Source organism: Phaethon aethereus, assembly GCF_964289735.1.
Source record: "Phaethon aethereus genome assembly, chromosome: 3".
NCBI classification, from domain to species: domain Eukaryota; kingdom Metazoa; phylum Chordata; class Aves; order Phaethontiformes; family Phaethontidae; genus Phaethon; species Phaethon aethereus.
The window spans coordinates 88704786-88730637 of NC_138576.1; the positions used below are offsets into that span (position 1 = coordinate 88704786).

The window sequence follows — 25852 nt, forward strand, 5'->3', positions numbered from 1 at the left end:
TTAGGATGAACAGATACATATATTATATGTCAGTAAATACAGATAAATATTTATCATACACTGATATTTAAGTTCTTCAAAACTGAATTTGTATAATTTTGGAAAATTAAAGGGATTATATATATTTGGTCTTATTTTCTTTTATTCTAATTTCTCTTTTCCTACTTTATTACCCTGTTAAGACTAATACAAATATTGGCACCTTTGTATGACTACCTGTTATTAATATTTGACATGAATATTTCTTAGAATAAAAAGGAAGAAGCAATGAGCAATGTTACCATTTAAACTGAATAAGTGTTTTGTAATAGCATCCATCATGATCCTGATTAACACTAGGATTATGGAGGGGGTGGGGAGAAGACACATACCACATAGTTTCTCTACCCAAAACCTGCATCTGTTCATCTGGCCCCGTGTGTTGTAAAGTAGCATAACCTACTGCCCTCTCTTCTTCTCTTTCAGCCCTCCCATTGTGGATGTAGCTGTGCTGAAATAACAGTGCCTTACGTAATACTTTTTCCTTCCTACGGACAAGCTTTCTAAGTTATACGAGTATAATGCCTTCATGGCAGTAAACTCTGCCCACACTAGGGGTTGTACTAGCACAGCTATATCAGGGAAAAGTCACGCCCTCACCTAAATAGCTATATTAGAACAAAAATTGTGTGGCATATTTGACACAGCAGTACTTCACTTTTATAATACTTTTTCTGTGAATTTAGAAACACTATGTGGCGTAACTTACACATTTCTAATAGAAATCATATTTCTGACACGCTATGAAATTGTTTCCTCAGACTAGCATCACTTGCTCCTTTCTGCCTTGCATTATAAAAATAAAAATGAAGTACAGTGCTTTCTGTTTGTCTGTAAATAATTTTAATTTGGTTTATAAAATGTTGCAAGCTTCAGCATGTAGAAGTGAAAACAGGTTTTTTTGTAGTATTGGTTTATGCAGTCCTAGCGAATTTGGGTGTCATCCTTGTTAGATAGTTCTTACCAGTAACATTGCACCACTTGGGAGTTGTGGTCTCCTTGTAATAAAGCGACAGGACATGTTAAATCCCACTTCAGAAACTGACTGAAGCTTTTAAATTTTATTTTACCATGTTTTGAGGAATTGGATAAATACTTTGTGTAGAAATAAATCCAAGCTGTTAATCTTAACCTGTAAAAAACCATTCTTTTAATACTGTCTAAAATTCAGCAAACGTAGTTTGAAGCAGGGGATTACGGAATTCTGTTGCCTACCTTATAGGTGACAGAATGAAAAGCTCTGGAAATACTACACCAAAACCCTCAGATTTTTAAGAGTTGCCTGTATGAAAGTTCATGAGCCCAAATAAAAAGAAGTCGGAGAGTCACTGATATGCACAACCTATACCAATGGAAAGAGCTGCACATCAAAGCATTTTTGTGTAGTATGACAGAACCTAAATGATGTCTCTGTACAGTATAGACTGACAATTTTGCAGACAAATAAAAATCTGGCAAAATTGCAGTCCAAACGCATTTGCCAAAAGGTATTTTGGGAACGTTTATCTCATTTGTCATAAATCCGTGATTTATAGTAACCTAATTTAGATATTATAAGTGGAGAGATTACGGACTCTGTCTTCATTGGAAATAATGCAGGCCAAGAATTTGGGTATATATCCTGGAAATGCTGCAGTGTGTCCAATGCAAGACCAGTACAAACTTCTAAAGACACTGCTTCACTGAAAAGTCCTTTTATGAGTAGGTACCAGACTTCCATGAGTCACGCTTTAAAATACTAGATCGAAACTCTTAGCATCAAGGTCTGACCGTGAGTATAATGGCCTTAAAAGTAGGAAAACCAAATTGCTTTTGGACAAAAAAGCATTAAGAAAATGTCATCACATTTGCTGTAACTGAACTCGTTTCAAATTTTTTGAGGAAAAACATTGATCTACAACCCTGCAATATATAACAAAGAAATGTTTAATTACAAGTATGATGTGGCTGATGCTCCTCTGCTATGGCATTGCTGTCCCCTGTCAGCCATCCATTCCTGAAGGATCAGTGATATGATCAGCCTTAATTAAATTCTTTGTCATGTTGTCATAAGAAAAATCTCTGGGACTGGGATTCCCAGTAGTAGAATTTTCTGTACTGACTGGTCTGCATTTTCTATACTGGTCTGCTTCCCCTAAGCAGCTGGCCTGCTAAGAAGAATGACCCAGTTGGTAATCAGGATTTTATGGTTCGTAGGTGTAGTTGTCCCATGTAAGCTTGATCCATGTTCTGTCATCCAGTGTGATGTCACCCCAGTAGTATATGGAAAGGGAGAATAACTTATGTGCATTAAACATCATTCAGAGTAGGAAAACTATTGCATAGCTCTTGGTATAAATAAATAATTTAATATATAATAAATAAATAATATAAATATATATATGCATTATATTTAAAGAAATGCTTGGGTTTTGTTGTTTTTTTTTTTCTTTAGACTAGAAAAGTGGTTGCTTTATCAATAAGTTATGGCAACGATCAGAAGAAAGAGACTGTAAAAGTACCCAACTATCACTTATCGCTTATTAATGCAGAGGTTTTCTTTCCAGCTATTCCTTAATGCTGTCCAAGAAAAAAGAGCCAATCCCACATCAGTGATCTCAAATACATGTTTGAAAGGATAAAAGGAATTAAGTTTTGTTCTCTCCTGTTTTTCAACAATGGCGTAGGAGTAATCTTCCCCTTTTTTCTGTGTGCATCCCTCCTTTTCTGAAATTCCTTTATCAGCAAGGAAACGATCTATTTTGCCCATTCTCTCCTCTGTTCCCAGCCTCCCTGCCCAGTGCAATTAAAAAAAAAAAAAAAAAATCTTGTTCCACTGTGGAATAAAATCTCTTTCGTATCTCTGCCGGTGGCTGCTGAGCTAATCTCTAGTACAGCAATGTTGTCTGTTAAAAATGTGACTGTAGCAATCCCTATGGGTTTCGAAGTTTTGTTCCTGAAATAGTATTGCAGTTCAAATATTTTGGCAAATTGAAAGCAAATATTTTTGGGGAAATAATGAGGTAAAATCCTTGTATAATACATTTCAGCCATTCACTCTTGTCAGTTTCCCAGGGTATTTACCCACAGTATCCAGGGGCCATGTTGCTCTTTGCACAAAGGAAGACATCTAAGACTATGGCTTAATTAAAAAATTGTGTGTGTGTATTCATAATTGTATACTTAGCAACATGAATTTTTTTCTTGCCCTAGCGCACAACTACAGGTAGAAAGTTTGCTTCAACGGGATTTAAAGATGTGTGCATTTAGGAGCATCCCCCCCACCCCATGCTATTCCCAGGAAGTTCATCCAGCACCGCTGCTCTTTCTAGCAAACTGCAGTGTCTTGTCTCCTATTAATTCTCAATCTTTTTGGAAGCCGAGAGTTTGCAGCTGCTGACCTTTGCTTAGATAATGGCTCTCGTCTTCAGGCTCTGCCTTTTACAGGAGCACATCAGGTGTCACAGTATGGCCAGGTGCCGTTACATTTCTTTGCAGTACGAGGGACATAATGGTCACAGAATTATTTTTCTTTGAGGAATTCAGGAGTCCCACCAGATCAGGCTAAAATAACAGCCACCCAACAAATTACAGCCTGCATTGCTTATCTAGGTTATGTCTTTGCTTGTCCCTCTGGTCTTTAGAGGTCAATTGATTTATGAGCCAGCCATCGGGAAAACACTTCAAAAGAACCATGGTTGTGTACTGGGACTACTTCTCTTGTGTTTCTGCTCACATTAGTTGCCTTTCATGTCATGAAAGGTTTTTTCACATTTTTGTTTTGGGCTAAATAATTTGTAGAATTTGCAGTTGTCTCAGGATTTTTTTGAATTCACCTCTTCAAAAGAGGTGGTCTTTGTGACTCTTTTAGGCCTTGTGTACATTGTTTTCTCACAATTTATTTGTATTTTCTCATAGCTTTATAATAAATCTACTTCCAGAAAGGAGATTTCCCCTTTAAAACCAAATTTTCATAACTGCTTTGTAGCCTCATTCAGATTTGAATGGGAAGCAGCAGTAATTCATATAGAGTGCAAAAGGGAGAAAAATATCGTTGGGACGTGGCAGGGGTTAACCTCGTCATAGCCCTAACTATCTTTACAAAGTTGGATGGTTCTTCAGGTGCAATATGCTATGTCAGATGGCCATGCCTGGGAGGTCTGAGGTTTAGAGACCACTCAGAACATAGTGTTGCTTGATTGATATCAAGATTAGGATAGAAATGACTGCAAGTGACCCCTGCTGCATATGGACTGATAGCCATCTTCCCTCCAAGTAAAATACCTCAAAATCTTGCCACAAAAACAGTCTTGTTTTGTTGGGTTTTTTTAATTAAAAAATAAAAATTAAAAAAAATAGTGTTATAATAGAATATGATTGTTCTGTCCCTGATTAATTAGTATATTAATAAGTAAACAACGCAACATGGATTGAGATCAATGTTAAACAGTGCAAAAATTTCCTGTCACTGTTATATATAATTGTATGTGAATGGCTGTACTGGTGGTACCTCATAGTCCTTAATTACAGCCTCAGTCCTGTGCACTATCACTGATTTCACTGCTTTGAAAGGCTGCTTTAGGAAATGAAACTAAGCATCTGAACATCAGGGCCTGTAAAATTTTACTGTGTATTAATTTGAAGTGTATGTGTTTTTATAGATGTTGATTGTCTTTAGGGGATGTGCCTCCCAATACAACCACTACAGTAATTATATTTCACTTTTTATTACTTTGTTCTTCTCTTTTTTGTTTTACTTTATGCCACTTTAATCTTTTAATAATGGTGGAGAATGAAGTATGAAAGAAAAAGAAAGTACTGTAAGCTCATAAAAATATTTACCCCTCCAGAATTATTTTAGTGCGGAATTTGTGCAATGGTATAGTCAGTGCAGAATTTATTTTTCAGGTTATATTCTGTATTTTCTTACCTGGTGTGTGAGCATACTGTTACAACAGTGAATGTCATAAATCACTTATTAATTCATTTGGTTTTAATATATTTTTGATTTTGTTAGAAGGCTTCTAAAGTTGTTTTTGCATTTACTTCAGAGTATGAGTTCTTTTGTCACTGATTAATTATTCTCATTTGTTTTTTTTTTTTTTTAAAAAAAGGCGTTTGTCTTTTCTGTCAGTTTGCTGCTATTTAAAATTCTGTGAAAAACATCTGCTAGTTTTGAATTTAAAGTTGTGTTTTTCTGCATACAGTAGAGTCAGCATCAGTATGAAAAGAATTAAACAATTATTTTAATTTTTAATTTGGTTTGTTTTGAATGAAATTATTCTTTCATTTTATCCGAATTTCCAGAGATGAAGAGATGTCTAGGTAATTAAACAGCACATTTTTACAACATACATAAGTACTGTTAGGTGAAGATACTTTCAGATAATTTATGAAGAGGATATTTGAAGACTGACCCAGTGTTTGAGAAATCATCTTTTATGTTTTCCAGTAAGTTGCATTTATGTCACTGAATGAGCATCTCCAGTGTGTTCACTTGAAAATGCATTGTGAAAATCAAAAGATAATTTGTAAACTCATCATAAACTGATGAGTGAGAATTGAAACACTCATCTTAAGTGTTTCAAGAAAAAAATATAGAGGAGTCCTATATGCTTCAAAGTGGAAAGCTTAAAATATAAAAGGTGGTTGGTGGCAATACTGAAAAAATAATAATTGATATAGAGTAAAATTTTACTGCAGTGCTGTTCAACCAGTGCTTTAATTTTTGTTTAGTAAAACTTCTTTCTTGTAAGTGAATTGGATACGCATGTGGGCTGATGTTAATGTGTTTCAACATACTAATAATGATGTTTCTCTTACTGAGGTTTAGCCTGGCATCTTTCAATGGCAAAGTGCCTGTTGATATTCCTGTGAGTTTAGGCAACTGCAGTGCAAGACAGATGAAATAATACTTTTAAAATTATGTGCGGAAGTAATAAGAATATTAAAGTTATGGAGTTAAGCACCAGAAGTTGCCTGTTCCAACCTTAATGTAGTCTTGTTGTACGTATACATTATGATAATTCTGTTCCTTGTTATACTGAAAATCTGTTTCAGATTTTGGTAAATGCAAGATTGTCATCTGTCTTTTTGCAGTTCTGTGCTCCATCTCTTGTCTCTCACATACATTGAAAAGTTAAGTACCTTGAAGAAATACTCTCTGATCATGTTGTAAAAAGCTGCATCACAAGTGATAGGCACTGAGGGATCAAATTAACACTGCATGAGAAGCAGAGTTGTCAGCAAAATACTTTAGCTGGTGGTTTGTTTCTGTTTCTCTCCCTACAATTACACTGGGGCCCAGATAGCACAGCTACAGAACTGCTTGCAGCTTCCTGGTAGAAGAAATGGGAGCTAAAAGTAACACAAAAACTAGTTTTGAGCAGTTTTGGAAAGATGCTGTCTGATAAAGTTCCTTGCAGGAACAGTGGAGAAGATTCATTTGTTCTGTAATTTCTTTGTATTTTAAATTCTGATTTTATTGTGATTACCTAGTGCTGGACTGGACTTGACATATTTCAGGATAGAGTGTATACATTTGTGAGACTATTGCTGTTTGCAGGAGAGGGAAGCATGTTGGGTTTTTATTGTATGACCTAGTGTCAAGTTCTGAGGCTTTAAATGTTTCAAACTATTGTCAGAGTTTTTAAACCAAAGTAACAGGTAGCGTTCAGACTATGGGCTGTGTGTTTTCAGCATGATAATGCGTGGCTCCTACCAAATTATTTTCAAAGAATGTTTTCTGGTGTTTGAAAAAGAAGAATTTAGTTGATATCCCTAAATATACCTGGATTAGATGTTTCTGGTTTCTGAGTTGCTGTTAGCATGTTCTCTTGTGTGGTACTTTTCTGCCATCCCTTTCACACGAGGTTGTCTGCTGTTTCAGCCATGGTCATTGCCAGAATTCTTGAGTAGAATTCCTACTCTTCTTATAGCTTCTGCTGTGACTACCTCTAAATATTGGTATTTTAAGATATATTTATATAAATCTATGAACACATACACAGATGCACCAACACGCACATACATGTGTGTTATGAGTGTGTGTAAGGGAGCTGATTCTGATTTTTGAATACTGATGAAAGTAGCAGAAGTAAAATTGTTCTTCAAAACCTATGTTTCCTCTCTTGATACTTTTTATAGAAATCATTAGACTCATGTGAATCTTTAAAGATCCTGTCATGGAGTCATTGAGAATTTCCCTCTGCACTTTCATGACAACTGAAATCTATGGATGTATTCTTGAGTTCAACCCTGCAGGTTCAACATCTGGCTGATGGAAGCAGAATATTTTCACCAGAGGTTCTTGCACTTGGAATTTGCTTCCTTCTGTGGGTCTGTGTCAAAACCTGACTGAGCCTGTTTAACTCGAGGCAATGGTGTAAAGCCCATCTGTTCCTTCAAACTTTTCCCTGAAGGAGTGATCTAGAGTGTATTTATGTTCTCAGCTGTGCTCATGCTTTTTCAAATACTTAGCTGATGCTTTTTGACTAACTTGTGGTTTGTTTTTTTTAAAGGTATGCTGAATGGCTGTATTGTTAAAGCAAATTTTAAGAACGTTGTAGAACTTCCCTATCTTTAACTTGTAAAGACAGTGAAGAACTTGTGTCCCTGCTTACTATAAATGGAGAAATAACAATGACAATAATGAACTGCTGCTGTTAAGAGGGCTCAAATGTAGAGAACCCACTGAGACTCCTGTTGCTCTACTTAAAATATGCAGAAGTCTCTGGAAATAAGTGGAAGTGCAAAGCATATGTAACTGAATACGTTTGCACACCTGGTTTTAAACTATTCTGACAGCGTAATTGGTTGTTACGTTCTTTAGAGGGGAAAAGTACTCGTGATTTTGCCAATAGTTTCACTGTCTTTGTATTTGAACGTGGAATTACCGATTTAATTTGGTAGGTAGTCTATGTGATAAAGCAAGGTGACATTCAAATTCTAATCAAAATTTTCATCTTGAACCTTTGTTGAGTGCTCTTGGGGGAGAAAAGCGTACAGTTAAGTATTTAGCAAAATTAAAAAAAAAAATATTATGAAACCTTTTTCTGGATGAAAAGATTGTATCTATCTGCAACATCATGACTTATTGTCAGTGGTTTAGGTTAACATTTGCATGGGAGGAAAAGAGACAACATTATTATGAAGGTGCTTCAAGTGCAAATATTGGGGCTGAATTGCATTCATTTGTTCTTGTAGTATGTTTGAATTAATAATTTCATTAACTAAAGATACTGAGGCTTGTCTACATGAGGAAGCTATCACAAAATAAGTTATGGTATGAATTTAAAGTATAATCGCTATTCAGCGCTAACTCCTTATATGAACAATTTTATTCTGTACTACAAATGACCTTTCACAGTTTAGTTCACTGAAAAACATGGAAGTTCCCTCTAGCCTCAACGACGAATAAATATTTTTGTGGGGAGTTAGTGCAGAATAGTTTCTACATGATAAAATTACTTTGTTAGCTTGTTCTGTACTCCACTGGCCTCCTTAAAAGCATCCTTTTAGGACAAAGTATAATATTACGTTACAGGTGTGTTTCTACAGGTACTTGTATGTTGTATATGGACTTGGAGCAAAATATATTCCTTCTGAGAATATTTGTGAAAAATGTTTAAATTGTTGATAATATGAATCAATTTAGAGATATTAAGTCCAGTATGCTTCACTGGAACTAAAGATGCTGATTGTACAAATTTGCCTATTGTTATTTGTAAATAGACTCCTTGACTATGTTAGATTTACTTACTATGTTTAGCTGACACATAAGTACTAATGATGTTGAGAAAGTTGTAGGATTCACAGCAGCTGGTATGTTTAGGATTCAGTTGTCAGTCATAAATAACTTATTTTCAATAATGGTAAAATCACAAAACAACCTTTATTCTTTGCATAATATTATGTGAATATGACAAAGCTGAATTCCCACATGTCATTGCTTATGTAATAGATAAGCAAAACAAATAACCACAAGAGCTATCCTATGTCCAGCAGCTTCTGAAGATGTCTGCTGTTCTGCTGCCTTCTGGCTTTCTAGCACAGTGAATTCGGGACACCAATATGGAAGCCTTCACATGAGAATATCGGAAAATGATTGAATGTGTGCATCTCTTAAGCTGCATGAAGACATTAACACTGATTGTGCATTAATGTCTTTAAATACGATATGCATTTTGGCATTTCATAAGAATGTAATTTCACATACTTTCATTTGCTTGTTTTGCATTTTTTACCAAAAAACTACTGTTGTAAAACAAAAGTGTGCATTACTTTTCAGGAGCTTTGATCACATTAAGATTTATTGTCTTAAAATGTATCTCTCTGCATTTTTTAAATATACTTTCCTTGGTTCTACAATTTTCTAAGAAAATAGAAAAACTGGGACTAGAGCTGAATGGGAACAAACAGCATTTGGAACAAGCCCAGCAGGATGTAACAGGAGCCAGAGAGGAGTGCCTAAAACTGACAGAACTGCTGAGTAAATCTGAGCACCAACTGCACCTCACCAGGTACCCCTTATCCTATTACATGCTTTAGTATCAATTTCATTCTGCTAATTTTTTGCCACAGGCTTCACCACAGTTGTTATAGATACTTGCAGTCATTGACTGCATGGGCAGCCCTCAGTCATGTTAAAAGTGGAGATTTAAGTAAGTGAGTTATGAAGTACAAAGTGAGTTATGAACTATAATTTATGAAAGTGAATTACTGGTATGAAGAAAAGGCAATGTTCAGCTCCAGTGATGAGGTAGCATGCTTTTGGGAAGGAAGAAGAGCAGGGAAGAGTGCAGCTACGTTCTTTTTGTTGTTGCTGTGTTTGGTAGGACAAAGACATTTCAAATGTCATTTGAGACTGTAACGTACAGCAGCACCTTTAAGCATAGGACTTCTCAGATTAATAACCTGAACTTTCTGCAGCAGAATGACCAGGAATGTATAAATTAACATAATCATGTTAAGCTTCACTGAAGATTAAACAATCAAAAGGTAATATTACTGTCTATGAATAGGAGGTAAACTCAAGTATGTGAGGAGGGTGTTTAAGTCACTTGCTCAGTGGAGATGTGGTACAATGCAAACACTGTGTGATTAGAGACTTTGCCCAAGCTTATTCTATCCTTGGATATAGCTCCCAAAGCCATTTACTGTACCATTCATTACACATTTCTAGAAAACACTGAAGGTTAACATGCCAATTATTCATCGCAGCTTGGGTTTTGGTAACTGCAGGGATTTTTCCTTTTGCCACAGATAATGCTGTTGTCTGACTGTTTGCAGGGTTTTGTTTTGTTCTGTACCCTGACTCCCTCCAAGAGTCAACATCCAGAAATAAATCTGGCAGCTTTTACTCAATCCTTAAGGAAAAAAAGTTAAGTTAGTTTAAATTTTACATGGCAGGGAAAAAAACCTCAGATTTTTATTATTTAAGAGAAGTCTGCGTGTTTATCCAAGTCTTCTACTCTTTGGGCTTTGTGAGAATTCTGCCATTGAGTAACTGAAAATAAAATAGAGCCTCGCCTAAACTATTAAACTCAATGAATCGTTTTTTTATTCAGCTATATTTTTGTGTAATTCAGAGCACGGTTGTTTAACAGATGGAAGAAAGTACCACTCGAACAGCCTGTATTTAGAGAAAAAATATGCTAGAGGTTAATGAACTTGAAAAAAGTTTTGGGTGAGTTGTTAAGAATCTAAAGTTTGGATTTAGCAGAACTTTGTTAATAATGATTTGTTGTGATAGTTAACCAAATGGCTTACCATGCTCCTTTTACCAAAAGTCTGATCGTATGCAATAAAGCTCTGGATATGTTGGAGGAAATCTGACTAGCTAATTTTTTGTTTGTTTTTTTGTGAAAATACTCAACTTGTAAAAGCTGAGGACTATTGCCTACATTTACATAGCGAGGTACTTAAAGCTGAATACCTCACATACAGATGATTCAGTTAGCTTTTCAATCTATGGTCTGTGACTCAGGAATTTTCTGAGATGCAAATCACTGGAGGCTGGGAATGGTATTTTGGGGAAGTAATGCTCTGTGGTGGACCTGTTCTCATACAGTTTCACAGTTGTCTCTTTTTTGAGACAAATGCTGGACTGCCAAGGCTACTTTGTCTGACCTAGTGCAACCACTCTTCTGCAATGTCCTAGTCTCCATTTTTTTTATACTTTGTGTTCATGTTATAGCCTCTGCTTAGAAGTAATTTATAAGTAGTGAAATATTTTCTATGGTGACATCTAATTGCTGGAAAAATGTATACATTGAAGCATGGGAAATAGGTTCAAATCTTTCTCCTTGATATTCCCCAATTCTATAACACTTTGTTCTTTGTAGGTTTTTGTGTCCTTTAAAATGTCTGTCTGCTTTCCAGAAATACATTAGCAGATGTTGCTGTGAGGAGCGGGGGGGGAGGAATGAGAGATTCATTGCTCCTAACTATTACCTCTTGCCCTGTGTACTTAGATTGGTAGGGCAGCGTTTAGAGATGTTCTTGCTTAATCGCCTGTTCTCCCTGGGTCGCAGAGGAAAATATCCCCTACTGAAATGAAACTTTTCCTTAGCCTGTACTCTTTTTCTTCCTCTCAGATCAATTCCTGTCAGAACAGGTTTTCTGTATTAGTGAAGGTATAAATGTTACATGTCTGTAGTGACATTAGTTTTGCATTTTTAACTCAGCATGTTTTTAATGGACTGGAACATCTATAGTTGTTGCATGTGAACCTTATTCGCTTACGGTCTGCCTTCTTTCATTCTTTATTCCCTTCACCTCAAATGGCAGCTGTGCCAGTGAAAATACTCACTTGAAGGGTAGTGGTAGTAGCAATCCTATGGGGGTTATGGACTCATTCACTGTGGCACTTGCCAAAGAAAACAGATTTTAAGCTCTAGAGTCCTGCCTGTGGGAGGTTGCTGCAGAAATTGCACTGATTTAGTGCATCTCTTGGGTGTTCTGGCCTTGGCCTCATCTTGCTGATTTCCCTCTTTTCAGGAGAGGACCAGCTGGTCCACTCCAAGTCTTCTCACAACGCTGGGCTTGAGGGGGACCTGTACTGCTGTTACGCGGTTATGGGTAGTCTTTCTTGTTGCCTTGCATGACCTATCTGGGTTGTTCTGGCAAAAATGACAGGTAGCTGAGGAGATACAGAAAGAAGTCTTTGTTTTTTATGAATTGATACGTTATTCACTGATTCTAAGTTTTTATATTATAAACTAATGGAATAATAAAGTGTGTATGAGAACTTTGGGGTTTAATGTATGAAAATTAGATGTTAAATATTGTTTGAATGGATTAAATGAGAAAGAGCATGCAGTCTATGTCTTAATGAGAAAAAGTGCTCTGCAGAACTGCACTCTTCTTCAGGAGCCCCACTTCTTTTGCTGCATCCTAGTTTTCAGACACCGTTGATTGATTACCAACTAAACAGCTTCTAAGTTAACAAAATGTACTTGTTAAAAATCAAGAAAAAGGTTACAATTAGCTATTCTAAACCATTGCCACAGAGTTTAAATTTGCCTTTTCCTGTCACCTTTCTTTCTGGAGCAATATGTTGCTTAGAAATCTGTGCTATTAACATGCATTTCCTGCTATTGAATCTAGTTAGTAATTCTAACTTGTATGTCTTCAAATGACTGGGAAAAATACAGAACTTTTGCTGTGTAGTTTTGATTGTCAGTCATGTAACTTTGCAGATGTCGCCATGCTATGAGACTGACCATGCTTGTTTAAAGTATTTAATTTTTTTTTAACCTAGTTTCAGCTTTGTGTTTATTAGTATTAGGGTTACTGTAGTAGGAGAATCTTAGGAAATTACTTCTGAAGTCAAAGTTAAATTGCCATTACTTTGGCAAGATTGGGTCTTGCTAATGAAGCTTACCTGAATCCATTCTTCTGAGAGTAGAAAACATACAGATCTATTGTTCTTACTTCATGAAAGAAAAATTGTTAAAAATCATGTCAGTATGCGAGTGGAAAAGATCACATAAAAGATGCAAGATGTTAACAACTTGCCCAGATCTTCGTATGTCATCTAATTTAATAAAATTTTTCACTATTCTTGTGTAAGGGAATCATCATTAACAATCTTTCTGCTTCTTGTTTCAAAACAAATCTCAAGTTATTCTTTGTTTCAGTTGTAGTTCAATGTAGTTTCTGTGTGCATATGCCAAAGCAGTTAAATAACCCTGAAGAAGCAAGGGAACCACTGAATTTCAAAATTCAGCTTTTTCTATGCCATCACGTATTTTCTCAGGCACAGAGATAGGTAGATGGCTCAAGATATTTTTGACTGAAATGTCATTTAAAATTTGCTGGGAGATGTAATTGAGTGGAATTGATGCAAATTTAGTTTAGTTTAATTTTTTATTTTCTTGTTTGCTTATAAGGAGCACTACAAGCAGTATTGAACGTCAAATTGTAGGTAGGGAAAAATTACTAAACAGTAGAAGAACCCATGCTTCCACGTTCAGGTGACCCACCAACCTACCCTGAATCCCCGCGTCACTCTTCTGAAGGACAGAAGTTTATATTACAGTGAGTCAGTGTGTGTTGTAGGTCTTTATTCTGCTCCCCCTTCCCCCCCATTATATGATATTTCTTTTCTTCCTTATTTTTGAAAATTATATGATCTCTAGAAAGCAGCATATCTAAGAAAGTGGCATTTGGGGAGTACAGTGGGTTTTAGCAGTGCTATAGCCTTCCTACTCTGCATCGCTACTTCTTGCTTGTTTCGACGACTCCATTAATGCTAATTTGTATTACATGTATCATAAATAAAGCACATAAATCTATCGTTCCACCTCTGGGTTCCTGTGGCATTATTTAGTCACTGAAGCTTTGGTGTTGAGCTGTATGTCGTCACCAGCATTCCTTGTTAGGATTGCAGCATGCCTCATCCATTGATTTCCCTATTTAAGCTATGCCATGAAATGGTAAAATGTAAACTAACTTCTTGGTGGTTATACACAGCTGTCTAGGGAGTTGCACAATATTTAATATTACCTATTGTTTTTTTCTAGTAGTATCTATTATTTAGCAGGACTCTTACTGTCATGCTTTTTCCAACAATTTTAGCACGTCGGAAAGAGTCCATTGTCTATGCTGGAAAGGAGGTAACATTCAAAGAAATGCTACTACTATTATTAAATGACTGAGATATGTTTTATGTTCCCAGACTGACTGACAAAAGGACCAATAACACTTAAATTGGGGGGAGGAGAGGGGAGAAGCAGAAATGAAGTGTAAGCAGTAAATGATTTCTAATTTTTTTTATCATTCTGTTCATCTTCTACAAAACCATTATTTTAAAATGCAGGGAGGAGTGATAACATGAAACAACTCTGATAACTAATAAACTTTTTAGATTCTGCTTCATATGTTTACTTTTCATTAAATTTAGGGACGGTTGCAACTATGTTGTTGTGAATCAGTCAACATTTATTTCTATCTGTTTTTCATATACAAAGGCATCGGGATGCCAGAAAATAAACTGTTAACGGAGAATTAACTTCTTTGGCACGCTTTCATACTTATCTTCCAAATTAAAGAAAATGAAATGGGCAGAAGCAGAGTGTAGATTACCTCCTTTTTGTCAAAAATGGTGGGAATTTGAAAATTAATAATAAAAAAGGGAACAGATGCAGTAACATGCCAGAGGGAGATTAATGTGGAGAGTAAAATCTGTGAGCAACAAAACTGAAGCAAACTGAATCAGTGGGAGGTGGTTGTACAATCAAAATCAGGATAAAAGAGAAATTACAAACAACCCTGCACTTGTCAAAGTAGTAGTAATGAAATCCTGACTCTGCCAGCAGCGAGAACCTGTGTTAGCACTTTGGGGTAAGGCCGGGAGCCGGGTGCCAGGTAGGAGGGCAGCGCGAGGCTGCTGGGCGGCAGCCATCGCGTGTGGAACAGATGGCGGGGAAAGCTGGCCGGGGAGGGGCTCCTTCGCAGAGCTAATCAGACAGTAACGGATAGGGCAGCTGGGAGGACTGACCACCGAGAGGCAAGCGGCGGGGTAGCCGCAGCCTTCCACGATGTGTGCAGTGGTGTGCCCGTCAGCCGGAGAGAAGACCTTGCAACGTCTTTTTCGTGCGGCAACCGCACAAACTTCGGGGCGGACCTCGCCCCGGGTTAAGGGAGAGGGAGGCGCGGACAGGCCGCCGGGCTCCCCGTGCGGCCCGCTGGGCTTTGAGCACCTCCCGCCTTGCTACCTCAAAAATACGGGGCTTTGCTCTCGGTCCCGTCGTGTGATAAGGATGCATGTTTTCGCGTTTTACTGTAGTAGCAGCGTATTGAACGCAGAATTTGGCGATGGGCAGAAATACAAAAGCACGTGGGTCTGGGGACTGATCCAGCACACCCATAAGAAAACTTTGCTCGTCTTGAAAGGGGGGAGAGCTGTAGATCGGCACCTTCCCACAGGGTTGGGCCCCTCGGATGAATGAAACCAGTTTTCTGATGTTTTATTTTTGCTCAGAGGAGGCACTTTCCTCTTCATAAATGGGAGCTTGTGAGGAATGAACAGAGGGCCGAGCCTTCTGATCTTGAGTCACATGAATAATTTTACTCACGTAAGAAGTAAAGATCAATAGGATTTCTTGTGCGAGTAAGAGGTAGTCATGTGTGAGAGGATTACGAGGTCATGCCCCGTGTTGATGACCGTCAGCTTGAAAGAGAAATGAAAACAAAATTTCATCAAGGAAAGGGGGGAAATAAAATCCTGAAGTGTAGCAAGGGAGACCTGACCTAGTACTGCCCAGTTTTGTTTGATTGGGATATGTGATACTTTTTTAGACAATTTCAACAAAGAAGTCTCAATCTCCTGCATCTGCTTTTTGAACTTGTATATCTCTCATCTGCAGAAGGTTTATAGCTTGGCTCAATTATTCATTTTGAGCAAGGAGGGGAGGAAACATTACAGGGATTTGAAATAGGTGGTATAACATAGCCATATGCTATTTATGCAGCAGTTTCTGCAATAAATCTAATTTGGTGCTGTCAGAAAAAATTAAACTTATTTGGTATAGCAGCACATTAGTAAATGATTGTGGTAGCTTTGAAAGTTGTCATTCACTCTGCTTTACTTGCAAAAGAATCTTGCAAAGCTCCCCCCCCCCCCGCTTCCTCTTCCCCGAGCAACTCTGAAAATGTCTCAGTTCTTTGTCCTGCAGCTGTAGAAACTGCAAATATTTCCACAACTGAAAAGAAGGTCTTGCTTTAAGGTAGCTGAAGAAGGGAATGCAAGAAAGAATAACCTCTATTGTTAGCAATTATATAAATGCATAGGCAGAAAAATCAATAAAGGCGGGGGGGAGGGGGGGATAAATTTCTCCCTTGCTACAGGTTTTCATAGTGCAGCTGAAATTGTTTATCTGATTATACAGCATGTAGATAAATTAGCTGCTCTGCGTTATTATAGAAGGTAAAATATTTTACCTGCCATGATAAGACCATATGCTGCTTTACGAAGACTGATACTGAACGATTTGAAATAAGTCAGCTCTGTCGTCTTCTGGCAGTGCCTTGTAGAAATTTCGAAGCTCATATACTTTGTGTTAAGATAATACACAATTATTTAAATATCTTTCTATTTAATCATTTAAACATATTTAAGATGATTGTACAAACATGCAAAGGCCATTGATGAAGTTTAAAAGGGAAAGAAAGAAAATGTAAGTGAAGGAGTAAAGAATAAATCCAAAACTGTATGTTAATTTTGAATATGAAAGTCTTTATAAATCACCTTTTTTTCATCTTTCAGGAGTTTAAACATGGTTGACAATTTAATTTATTGTCGTACAGTACAGATTTCTCCTGGAAAAGGCAATAATACATTTTCTGATTTTAGTCTTAGATTCGTCTAAATTTTTCTCCATGGCATTTAAACTGCAACTGGTCACATCAAATTTCTCTAATCATTTCATCTTTTATACGTCGCGTCAGGTTGTTGAGGCAGCCAAACTGCTACTGCATGTAGAGTGTGGTTCAGGAGCAGTGACAATACTTAAAGCACTTTGGAGCGAGCAGTGAATTCAGATGAAATACAGAAGAGACTAACTGCTATAGAAAACAAACATCTTTCTAAGGTCTTTGTTTTGAGCAGTTATTATTCAGCACTAACAGTAATAAGTTTATGTGTGTGTATCAAATATTTACTTTGATCTCATTCAAATTAGGTTTTCTATTTGTGTGACTAATGACAACAGGATAATGATTTTTTTTTTTTTTTTTTAACCATAAAAATCTTCCAGACACATGTATTCAAGGCTGCTGGATTTTTTGCTGAATTTGCTACTGGAAAAATGTTTCTGATTTTTATCTTTATTTTTGATTTGTTTGAGGGATTTTCTCCCAAGTACATCTGAAAGCTTGTTTTTACAATAAGCTAAAATGTACTTTTTTTCTATCAGCACTTAGTATTTGTGGACTTAAACAATTTTAAAAGCTGCCCTGTGCTTTCAAAAGTATATTCAAAGTAATTTATTTTGTGCAGTCACAGTGATTGTTGGTTTGGTTTTTGGGGTTTGTGTTTTTGGTTTTTTTTTTTTCTTTCTGTGCAAGATGCTGCTCCTGAAATTCTTGCCTAGAAAAAAATTTAACCGAGAACCCAAAGGATCCTCAGCTGGGGGCTTTATCAAACTTGATGTTGAAGACCATCAGCCTGTAGGTTGTCATCTGCATAGAAGGTAGCTGGTGGATGGAGGGAGGAAGAAAAATCACCTGAACATCCCAGCTTTGGCTGCCTGGCTGCTCTCCTCACCCCCTTGCACAGTGCCCTTGTGCTGGTGATTGGTCAGGGGGAAAGTCTGAGCTGGGAGATGCCTGTCCTGAACGAGCAGATGAGCGCAGCCTCTGCTGTCGGCTACTTGACAGGGCTGACCTCCTTCCCCGGCTGTGCTGGCAGCATGGCAAGCTTAATAGCGTGCCACTGTTGGTTGCCCCTGCGTTCCTGGTGGTCTGTGTCAAACTACATTTTTTCAGAAATAGGAACAACTGTTCTTGATTAGCTTCTCCTTGTTCAGTTGCCTTCTATAGGGCTTAAAGCAAACTGGGGAGTAAAAGTTTCTCTGGAGTCAGGTGGGACACTGCTGCATATTCTTTTTGTTCCAGAGTTCCTCTCCTAATTCCAGTGCTTTTGGTTCACCTGCACGTCATTTCCTATGGAAGAAGATCATAATGTCAGAAAACAAATGTAGGGACTAATCCCCATATAAGGGATATATCAGTATTAAGTTAGTCTTCATCTGAACTTGTGCAGTATTTGTCAGTGCAATTTTTATTAGAGTCAGATTCAGACCTAACATAAGTATAACTGCATTTCTGCTAATGAGATTGGATTACCTCCTGGATTCGGTCCCAGAAAGCTTGACTTTAAATTAATTTTTGGTAAAAGGGTAATAAAATGCGTGGTTTATTATATTTGCTTACAATGCTTAAAGTATGTATTTTATTTTTTGGTACTGTATTTAAACTTGGTGAAAGTAGGGGTTTTTTTGGTATTTTTTTAAGGATATCCAAGGTATGCAATGAAATTGAAAGGTATTTCTTATTTTAGAAGAATGAGACTGTTGAGGAGGTTAGTTAATAATTCAGGAGCTTGTGGTTATCAGAATGTATTCCTGAAAAGAAATATGGGCACAGGAATTGCTAAAAATAATGTATCCTGTTGACAATGTGAATTTAGTCTCAGCCCTGACAAAGAATCTTTAGAATTTGTCTCAACGTGAAAGGCAGTATTTTGATAGAGAGTTGCATATGTGTGTTTTACAAGGCTTGAAAACAGGAAAAAGTATTCAGAGTATTCAGGATTTTTTTTTTTTTTTTTTTTTTTGCTTTACAGAGTGTTGCATTTGAAACATCAGTAGGTAAGTATAAAAAAAAAAATGCTGCGGATGAAATAATTTACAGTGAATGCTATTGGCCGCTTTAAGGTTTTATTGTAAACTTACTCATTCAGCTGTTCCCATTTTCTCTTTGCATTTTTAGTCAATATCTTTGTTACACAATATTAAAATGAGAGTCAAAAGCTTTCATTTATCATTTTATTTGTAATATTTTTATCAGCCTTTTCCACTTCTTTGCATAGCTCTGCAATTCTTTCTGAGATTATGCTACTTTTTGCAAGAAGGTACAGATACATGTATATGAAGAAAAACACATTAGCTGTTGCAGTTAACAAATGATGATTAAAATCTATTCTTTTGCTTCTGTATTATTTCTCCTATACCCCAAACCAATCTTCACAAATACAGGACTGTAAGGAACTTCATCTTCTGCTGGTTAGCAGAAGTGGATTTAAATCCACACCGACAGTTCATTTGACAATGACCTTGAGGGGCTTTGCTTCTTGAAGAAGAAAGCAGAAGCTTGCGGTAAACAAAGTTCACTTCTGACAGATGGATTGAATGACAGAAAGGTTGCGAGTGCCAGAATAGCCCTGGCAGAGGAGGAAATGTTCAGTGGAATCCAACAGGAGAGGAGGTGTGAACAGGTGCAGGGTTGCTGACGGAAGGGGAACCAGATGGAAGGAGCCAGAGCCAGTTTATTTAAAGGAAAAGGCAGAAAACACTGAAAGGCTGTGCGATCAGTGGCTAAAAGTGTGCATGGAAGAAGGTAAAAATTCACAAAGCAAAACTGCACAGTGGGATATCTAGCACTTAACATAATGGTAGTAATTTGTGAGTTTTATTTTAAAGTTGCTATTGAAATACATTTCTTCTTTACTCTTGACAGCAGAAAGAAGAGAGCTTTATAACCTGACCAAAAAAAAAAAACCCAGACCAAACCACCAAAGCCCTCAACTCCTATACTGCCTGTCCATTATGTTTAATACTAATGTGCAGACAGTTACAATCAGGATAATACAAAAATTATGCCACAGTTGACCAAACCAATAAAAGGTATATAAGGCTGGATTTTTTTTTTTTTTAACTTACCTGTTCATATATAGCTCCTGTGATATGTGAGTAGATAAGCATGTCTTTTATTGGGATGTCTCTGTAATATTTAAGCAAATCAACAACAGTCAAGTACAATGTAATGTTAGCACAGTATTTCTCATCTTTCTTGCTTTTGATTACAAGTTTGTCAGTTTGCTGGAATATGTGGTATCTTGCTGTAGGTTGGTGGAGAAGCCTAGCTTACCCTAGATCAAATTCCCTCACAATCAAATATTATCTTTCACATTGTCATCCTGAAGAACGCTTTGTTCTGTCAAATTGTTCTGCTTCTTCCCAAGCTGTTCATGTGAGGCTTGGTCCTTTGGAGGCAGAGAGAACTGTTCCTCAGTTCTTCTCAACTTCAGCAATAGTTGGGGACAGTTAACAACTTCAAAGTATCAGGCCTATGGTAATAGGCAACTGCGGGTTGTGTGTCCAAACTATTGTCTGTGAAAAATGTAGGTGACTGTTCAGCAGCCATTCATAGTGCATCTGTGATCTACTGGATCATTCAGCTGTGCTGATCTGAGCCGGATCAGGTGTGAGCACACAGTCACTTTCCTTTTGAATTAGCTAGAGCATGCAATGCAGTGTTTATGCTGACTTTATGCCAGCTGCAGGAGGACAGATGATACCTGATTCAGCATAAAGCTTGCTGGTACAAAGTTAACGTACCAAAAACATTGGTTTTTTGAACAAATTCAAATTGGCAGAGTGAGTTCGTAGCAGATCAGGTAGCTGCATCATTTTGCTGCATCATTTTGTGATTCAGTATTAGGAGCTTGATGGTTGGGTTTACCTTATTAGCAAGCTGAGCCTTTGAGTACAGAGTTATAATTGTTCGAAGCTGGTCTACGTCTATGCTGCTGCTGAAAAGGCAAATCCCTGGAGTGGTAATATGTGGCTATGTCTGACCACATATTGCCAGGCCCTTGCTTGTGCTGACACTTGGAAGACGGGCACCCATATGGTCAGGTGGTTTAGGGAGTTAATCAGTTTCAAAAAGAATCATTTGCTCTTGGAGAATAAGTTGCATGAGTGCTAACTATAAGAGGATGAAAAGAGGGACTGCACCTTGTACTGGCAATGTCGGCTTAGACTGGCTTAAATCTGTCCTGAAGCTTGCATCGTAAGAGACTGCTGGTGCCAAATTGAAGAATCACCATAAGTCAGGAAAATTACTCTGTTAATTTAAATATAGAGACAGTAATTTAAATAATTTTGTGTATACAGAGTAAATGCATGTAAAAATCTTCTATCGTAAGCAAACATTTCAACACTCAGCCATTTGTAGAAGTGGCTTGTGGAACAAAGATAGAAAATTCCATCCAGAGAAAGGGGCGCAGTACTGTGAAGTGCTTAGGGCTACGTACTAAGACTTCACAAAAAACAAAAAACATTTCTTCTCATGTTGCATCTTACCATGCAACTTCTATTCTGTACTTAATTGTCTGTTTCTGTTGGGACTTACCAACCAAATAGTTCACAATCTGGTGGTAATAACCACTGCAGGATGGGCCTTTACTTACAAGGTACATATCTGGCTGGCAAGGCTTATAGATGTGCCAGAAAAATTAGATTTTGGTTCTAAGTCAGTGTATTTGACCTAATATGAGATGATAAATACTGTTAGAGACACTTTTCTTCTCTAACAATGAAATAGAGGGCAGTTAGTCATAATATTTAGCTGTAACTTGGTATACAGAGAACTATACATATTGAAAAGTAGTTATTGTCTACATTGCGGAACCAGTAGTTTTCTGTATATATCTTTTGAAGGCATAACACCAAAAGAATAAAATCATTTTATAGGCTAGGTGTTTGCAAATTCTTTCTTTTATGCTGAATTTAAAGTGAGTAAGAAATCCAATCCTTCCATTTTGTTAATGGATTTAGTAGATAGAAGTAGTGATGTATATACTCAAGTTATCTATATTCAGGCTTCTTAATGTTGTATGAACTTCATAGGCATGACACTATGTGTCTCTTTGTTCCTGTGCCCTTACAACTTTTCATCTTTCTCATGCCCATCCATATCTCCAGTTAGTGGTAATTTTGAAGTAGTTTTCAGGTACGGCAAGTACTCAAAAATAGGGAAGGAGTCTCTTCATGCACAGCCATTAATGTATAATTTCTTCTGATGCATCAGGTAAAGTGTAAAGGGCAAAGTGGAAGTTTTAGACTTAGCATTTTATTGTTTCTGTAGACCTCCTAGTATTATATAGAGTACAAATTTATATAAAAGCTATAAGGTAGTTCTAATGTTGTAACTGTGTTCTAAGTAGGGGAAGAAGGAAAAAAAGTTCAGTGGGAGCAAGAAAATCATATGCACTATATATATATATTCTGTTTCAGCAAAATTGATTTTCTCAGCGAAAAATAGGATGTAGTATAACAAGTTGACATTTTTTGGATTCTGGGGATGGAGATACAGTTGGGTAGTTATTTGCATTGTGGGGAAAATAGTTTTAAGCTAACTTGTCAAATAATTGTAGTTAGTCTCTTGACGAAGTTGGAAATGTGGACAGAGCTTAATCTTTTCTTGTTCTCTCCCCCAAAAGTGTTTCTTGTATTTTAAGGTGTTTTTGTGAAGTAGTAGTAGCAGCCTGGCAGAGTTGTTTTTTCCAGTCTTTTATCTCAAGTAGGGTAGTAGAAAGTTTTGTTTGGTTGCTTCACTAACATATGTTAAAGGTATTTCTACTTTAAAGTTATTTCAATAGCATCTTCTAACCTTCCAGATCCATATCTAAAGAGCTGAATCAATCTGAATGCTTGACCTTTACATAACTTTTCTAATTGCTTGTAGGTTCTGCTTCACATGGTTATGAGAAGAAAACTCTGACATTTCATTATTTTAAGAAACTCTCTTTATCTTTCAACTAATGTAACTAGGCATCTTACACTATAAAAAGAAAAATTAAGATTTTTTTTTTAATAATTCCCAATTCTCACAAACAGGACAACATGGATCCTTAACAATGACGCAGTTTTCCAATTCTACCAATTAAGTTAATAATTTGCAAAATTTGACCATGCAAATGTAGATTGTACTGAAGCTCACCAAACACAGTGTGCTGGCTGGGGCACTTTCCAGAAACTTGAGCTTTCTGCTGAGAAGACCTGGCAGCCGACTCCAGAATCAGCATCCGGTCAGCTCCCAAAAACAGACTAAAGAGCAGCTCAGTGGGTAATTCCCACAATGGGATACAGGAAGGGCAATTTTTCAGCTCCTTGGAGAGGTTTAAAGAAATGACCTGATCGTGATGCTTTTAAAAGGCATTTCTACATAATTCTTGTACAAGCATGCACGTGTGCATCTTTTTTTTTTTTTTTTCCTTAAGAACATTAATTTCATGTCTCTCCTTCTGCCCTGTAAAAGCACCAAGAACCATATACCCTAGCCAGTCCAAACATGCTGTGGCAGATTTAGACATGCGCTGAAAAAATCAAAACCTTTATTACAAAAAATTGGATGGCAAAAAATGTACAATGTTTTATAAAAGAGGAAACCAGGAAGCACTGTCCATTTATGTCCTCAGTCATAGGAATCCTAGATATTAACAAGGACGTATTAGATGAAAATATGTAGGCCTTACGAAGGAAGATAATCAAAACAATCAATGCTAAAAAAAAGGTTCCTAGAAGCCTGACTTAAGGCAAAGTGAGATATCTTGTCACCCTGAGTCTTATTATTGACTTGATCCGAACATATGAGCAAGGTACATGCTCTAGAGCTCTGTTAATTTAGAAGGTGTGGAAATTAATAATTTTGAAACATAGCTACATGTAAAACCAGTGTTTACTTATTTACTTGCAGAATTTGGGGTCTTACTGTGATGTATTTTCTTACCTAAATGTTTGAGAATACTAAGATTTCAGATAGCGTAAGATAAAACTCTGTAAACAGGTTTTCCATTTTAGGTAGCTGAATAGGATGCTGCAGTGCTGCTAATTGAAAGGCAGGTCTGAAAGCAGTTTTAGGAGTTTTATAGTAATGGAGAAAATTATTTAAGACCATTCCTGGGGAGAATGACTTCTTGGTAAAATGTTTCTTTTCATATTTGCAGACCAACTTTTAGGGTTGTCTGCTGACCTGAAAAAACTGAGCCCTTATCCTTCCATGTATGATGTACATGTATGAAGATACATATGGAGGACAGAAGGAAGAAATTTGTGAAGTGTTCTGACCCAACATATGATCTTATTCTATATACGTTCTTTTATGACCTTTATCATTATGGTATTTGAATGCTTTCTGATAGCAAAGTAAGAGACTACAAACATTTTTCTTACATTTCCCCTTACAGAATAGGGTAGGTATTATGACCTCTTATTTCAAATTTGATTCAATTATTTTTACTGTGAATGTTGCGGTGTGTTGGGTTTTGTGGGGTTTTTTCCCTGTATCCGAAGAGAAGAGCAAGGATGTACTCTGATTTTTCCAGTCTTCCCTTGACACTTGTAGCTGAAATAATAATGTAAACTATGAGAAGGTGGTTCGGAAAGCTGCTTGTAATGGACAGTCTACTAGACCTGTACCATGGAAGGCTTGCAAAGTTTTTTGCATAAAATATTGCTGGGCCTTTGTACCCAAAGCTATTGGCCAAAATCTTTAGAGCTCCTAGTACACATAGGCTTTCAAGTCATATTTTCAAAAGTGTTCTAATTGATTTCTGTGCCCACAGGCCAGATTTTGCTAAAGGTTCTGGGAATTAAGTGCTTGGGTACCTTCCCAAAACCGTTCTTCCATTTGGTATGTAGAAGCTTGTGCTACATTTAATTTCAAAAGTACTGGGAGAAGCAGCCCATTTCCTCTGGAAGAGCTGAGGGAGCCCTCAGCTGAGTGCTTTTGCTCTTCTGATGGGCTTTGTTGTGCAGTAGTTCACCGTGTTGGCCCACTTGGCTAGCTGTTAACTGGGAAAGAGGTCTGTGCTTGACCACAGAGGCACATAGTAAAAGCATCACTGTTAGGTTCGACTGGTCCTAATATCGTATGATTACATTTTTAACTGTAATTAATAAGAAATTAAGATGTCAGAAGTAAGGCTATGATAACCTCTTGTGTGCCACTGAACTGAGATAATTGCTAGAGTATTTTAATGTGTCCAATTAAGTTCATATTCCTTACTAATGGATCCATTAGGTTTTTACAAAATGCCACATGTTGATCTCATGGAAAAATCAAATAGTCAATATAGGAAGTATGGTTGCTTCATACCATAGTTGCTTTGTCAGAAGACTTACTGGCAACCTCCAGTCAGAGGCCTAATTCTACATTGAGACTCATCCTGTGTTTTTTCATTTTGTATTTTTACTGTTACCAAAGCAAAAAGACTCTTGCAGAAATACCTATTGCTGAACTGCATTGTAAAATTGGAAGTTTTATCACTCTAAGTTTTGTTCTTTTACAGAAAAAAATCATGAGCTGTTATTTATGTCAAATATGACTTTCACATCACTAGGCTTTACATCATTTTTCTTTACTGTGAAGCCATTTGGCAGAGAGCAGTCTTCTATTGAAAATGGATCTGTGATCCAGTTTTTGTCTGTTAGTGTTGGGAAAGTTTTTTTTTTTTTATTAAATTTGGTGGCTCAAATTCAGACAGCATACTTTCATGTTAGCTTTGAGGTCAAAGTAAATTTTCACTTCATTTTCAGCAAGGATTTTTTTAAGGTTGTCAAGTTACGGCAATTTTGTTCTTCCTGTGCTATAAGCTGCAGTTTACTGTGCCTTTTGTTTTGTCAAGAATATTTAGAAAGCATAGCTTTCAGTCACTGCAAGCAGATAGCCAGTTCATTGAGATATATGAACAAGTTGCCCAAGTAGGCCGCTCTTGACAGCGATAAGTCAGGCTCAAACCGATCAGTTTTTAGAACTAAAATCA

At 36.9% G+C, this 25852-nt stretch overlaps 1 protein-coding gene across 1 annotated transcript in view; it reads left to right on the top strand.

Annotated features, from left to right (window-relative positions):
* The window catches only part of SDCCAG8 (SHH signaling and ciliogenesis regulator SDCCAG8), a gene marked incomplete at both ends in the record, with an annotated part of 112486 nt that overhangs the window by 35555 nt on the left and 51079 nt on the right, over positions 1-25852 (top strand). Inside the window, one exon of the mRNA XM_081997735.1 lies at positions 9397-9539. Within this exon, the coding sequence (XP_081853861.1) occupies positions 9397-9539 (143 nt within the window). The remainder of the gene's footprint in view (positions 1-9396; positions 9540-25852) is intronic.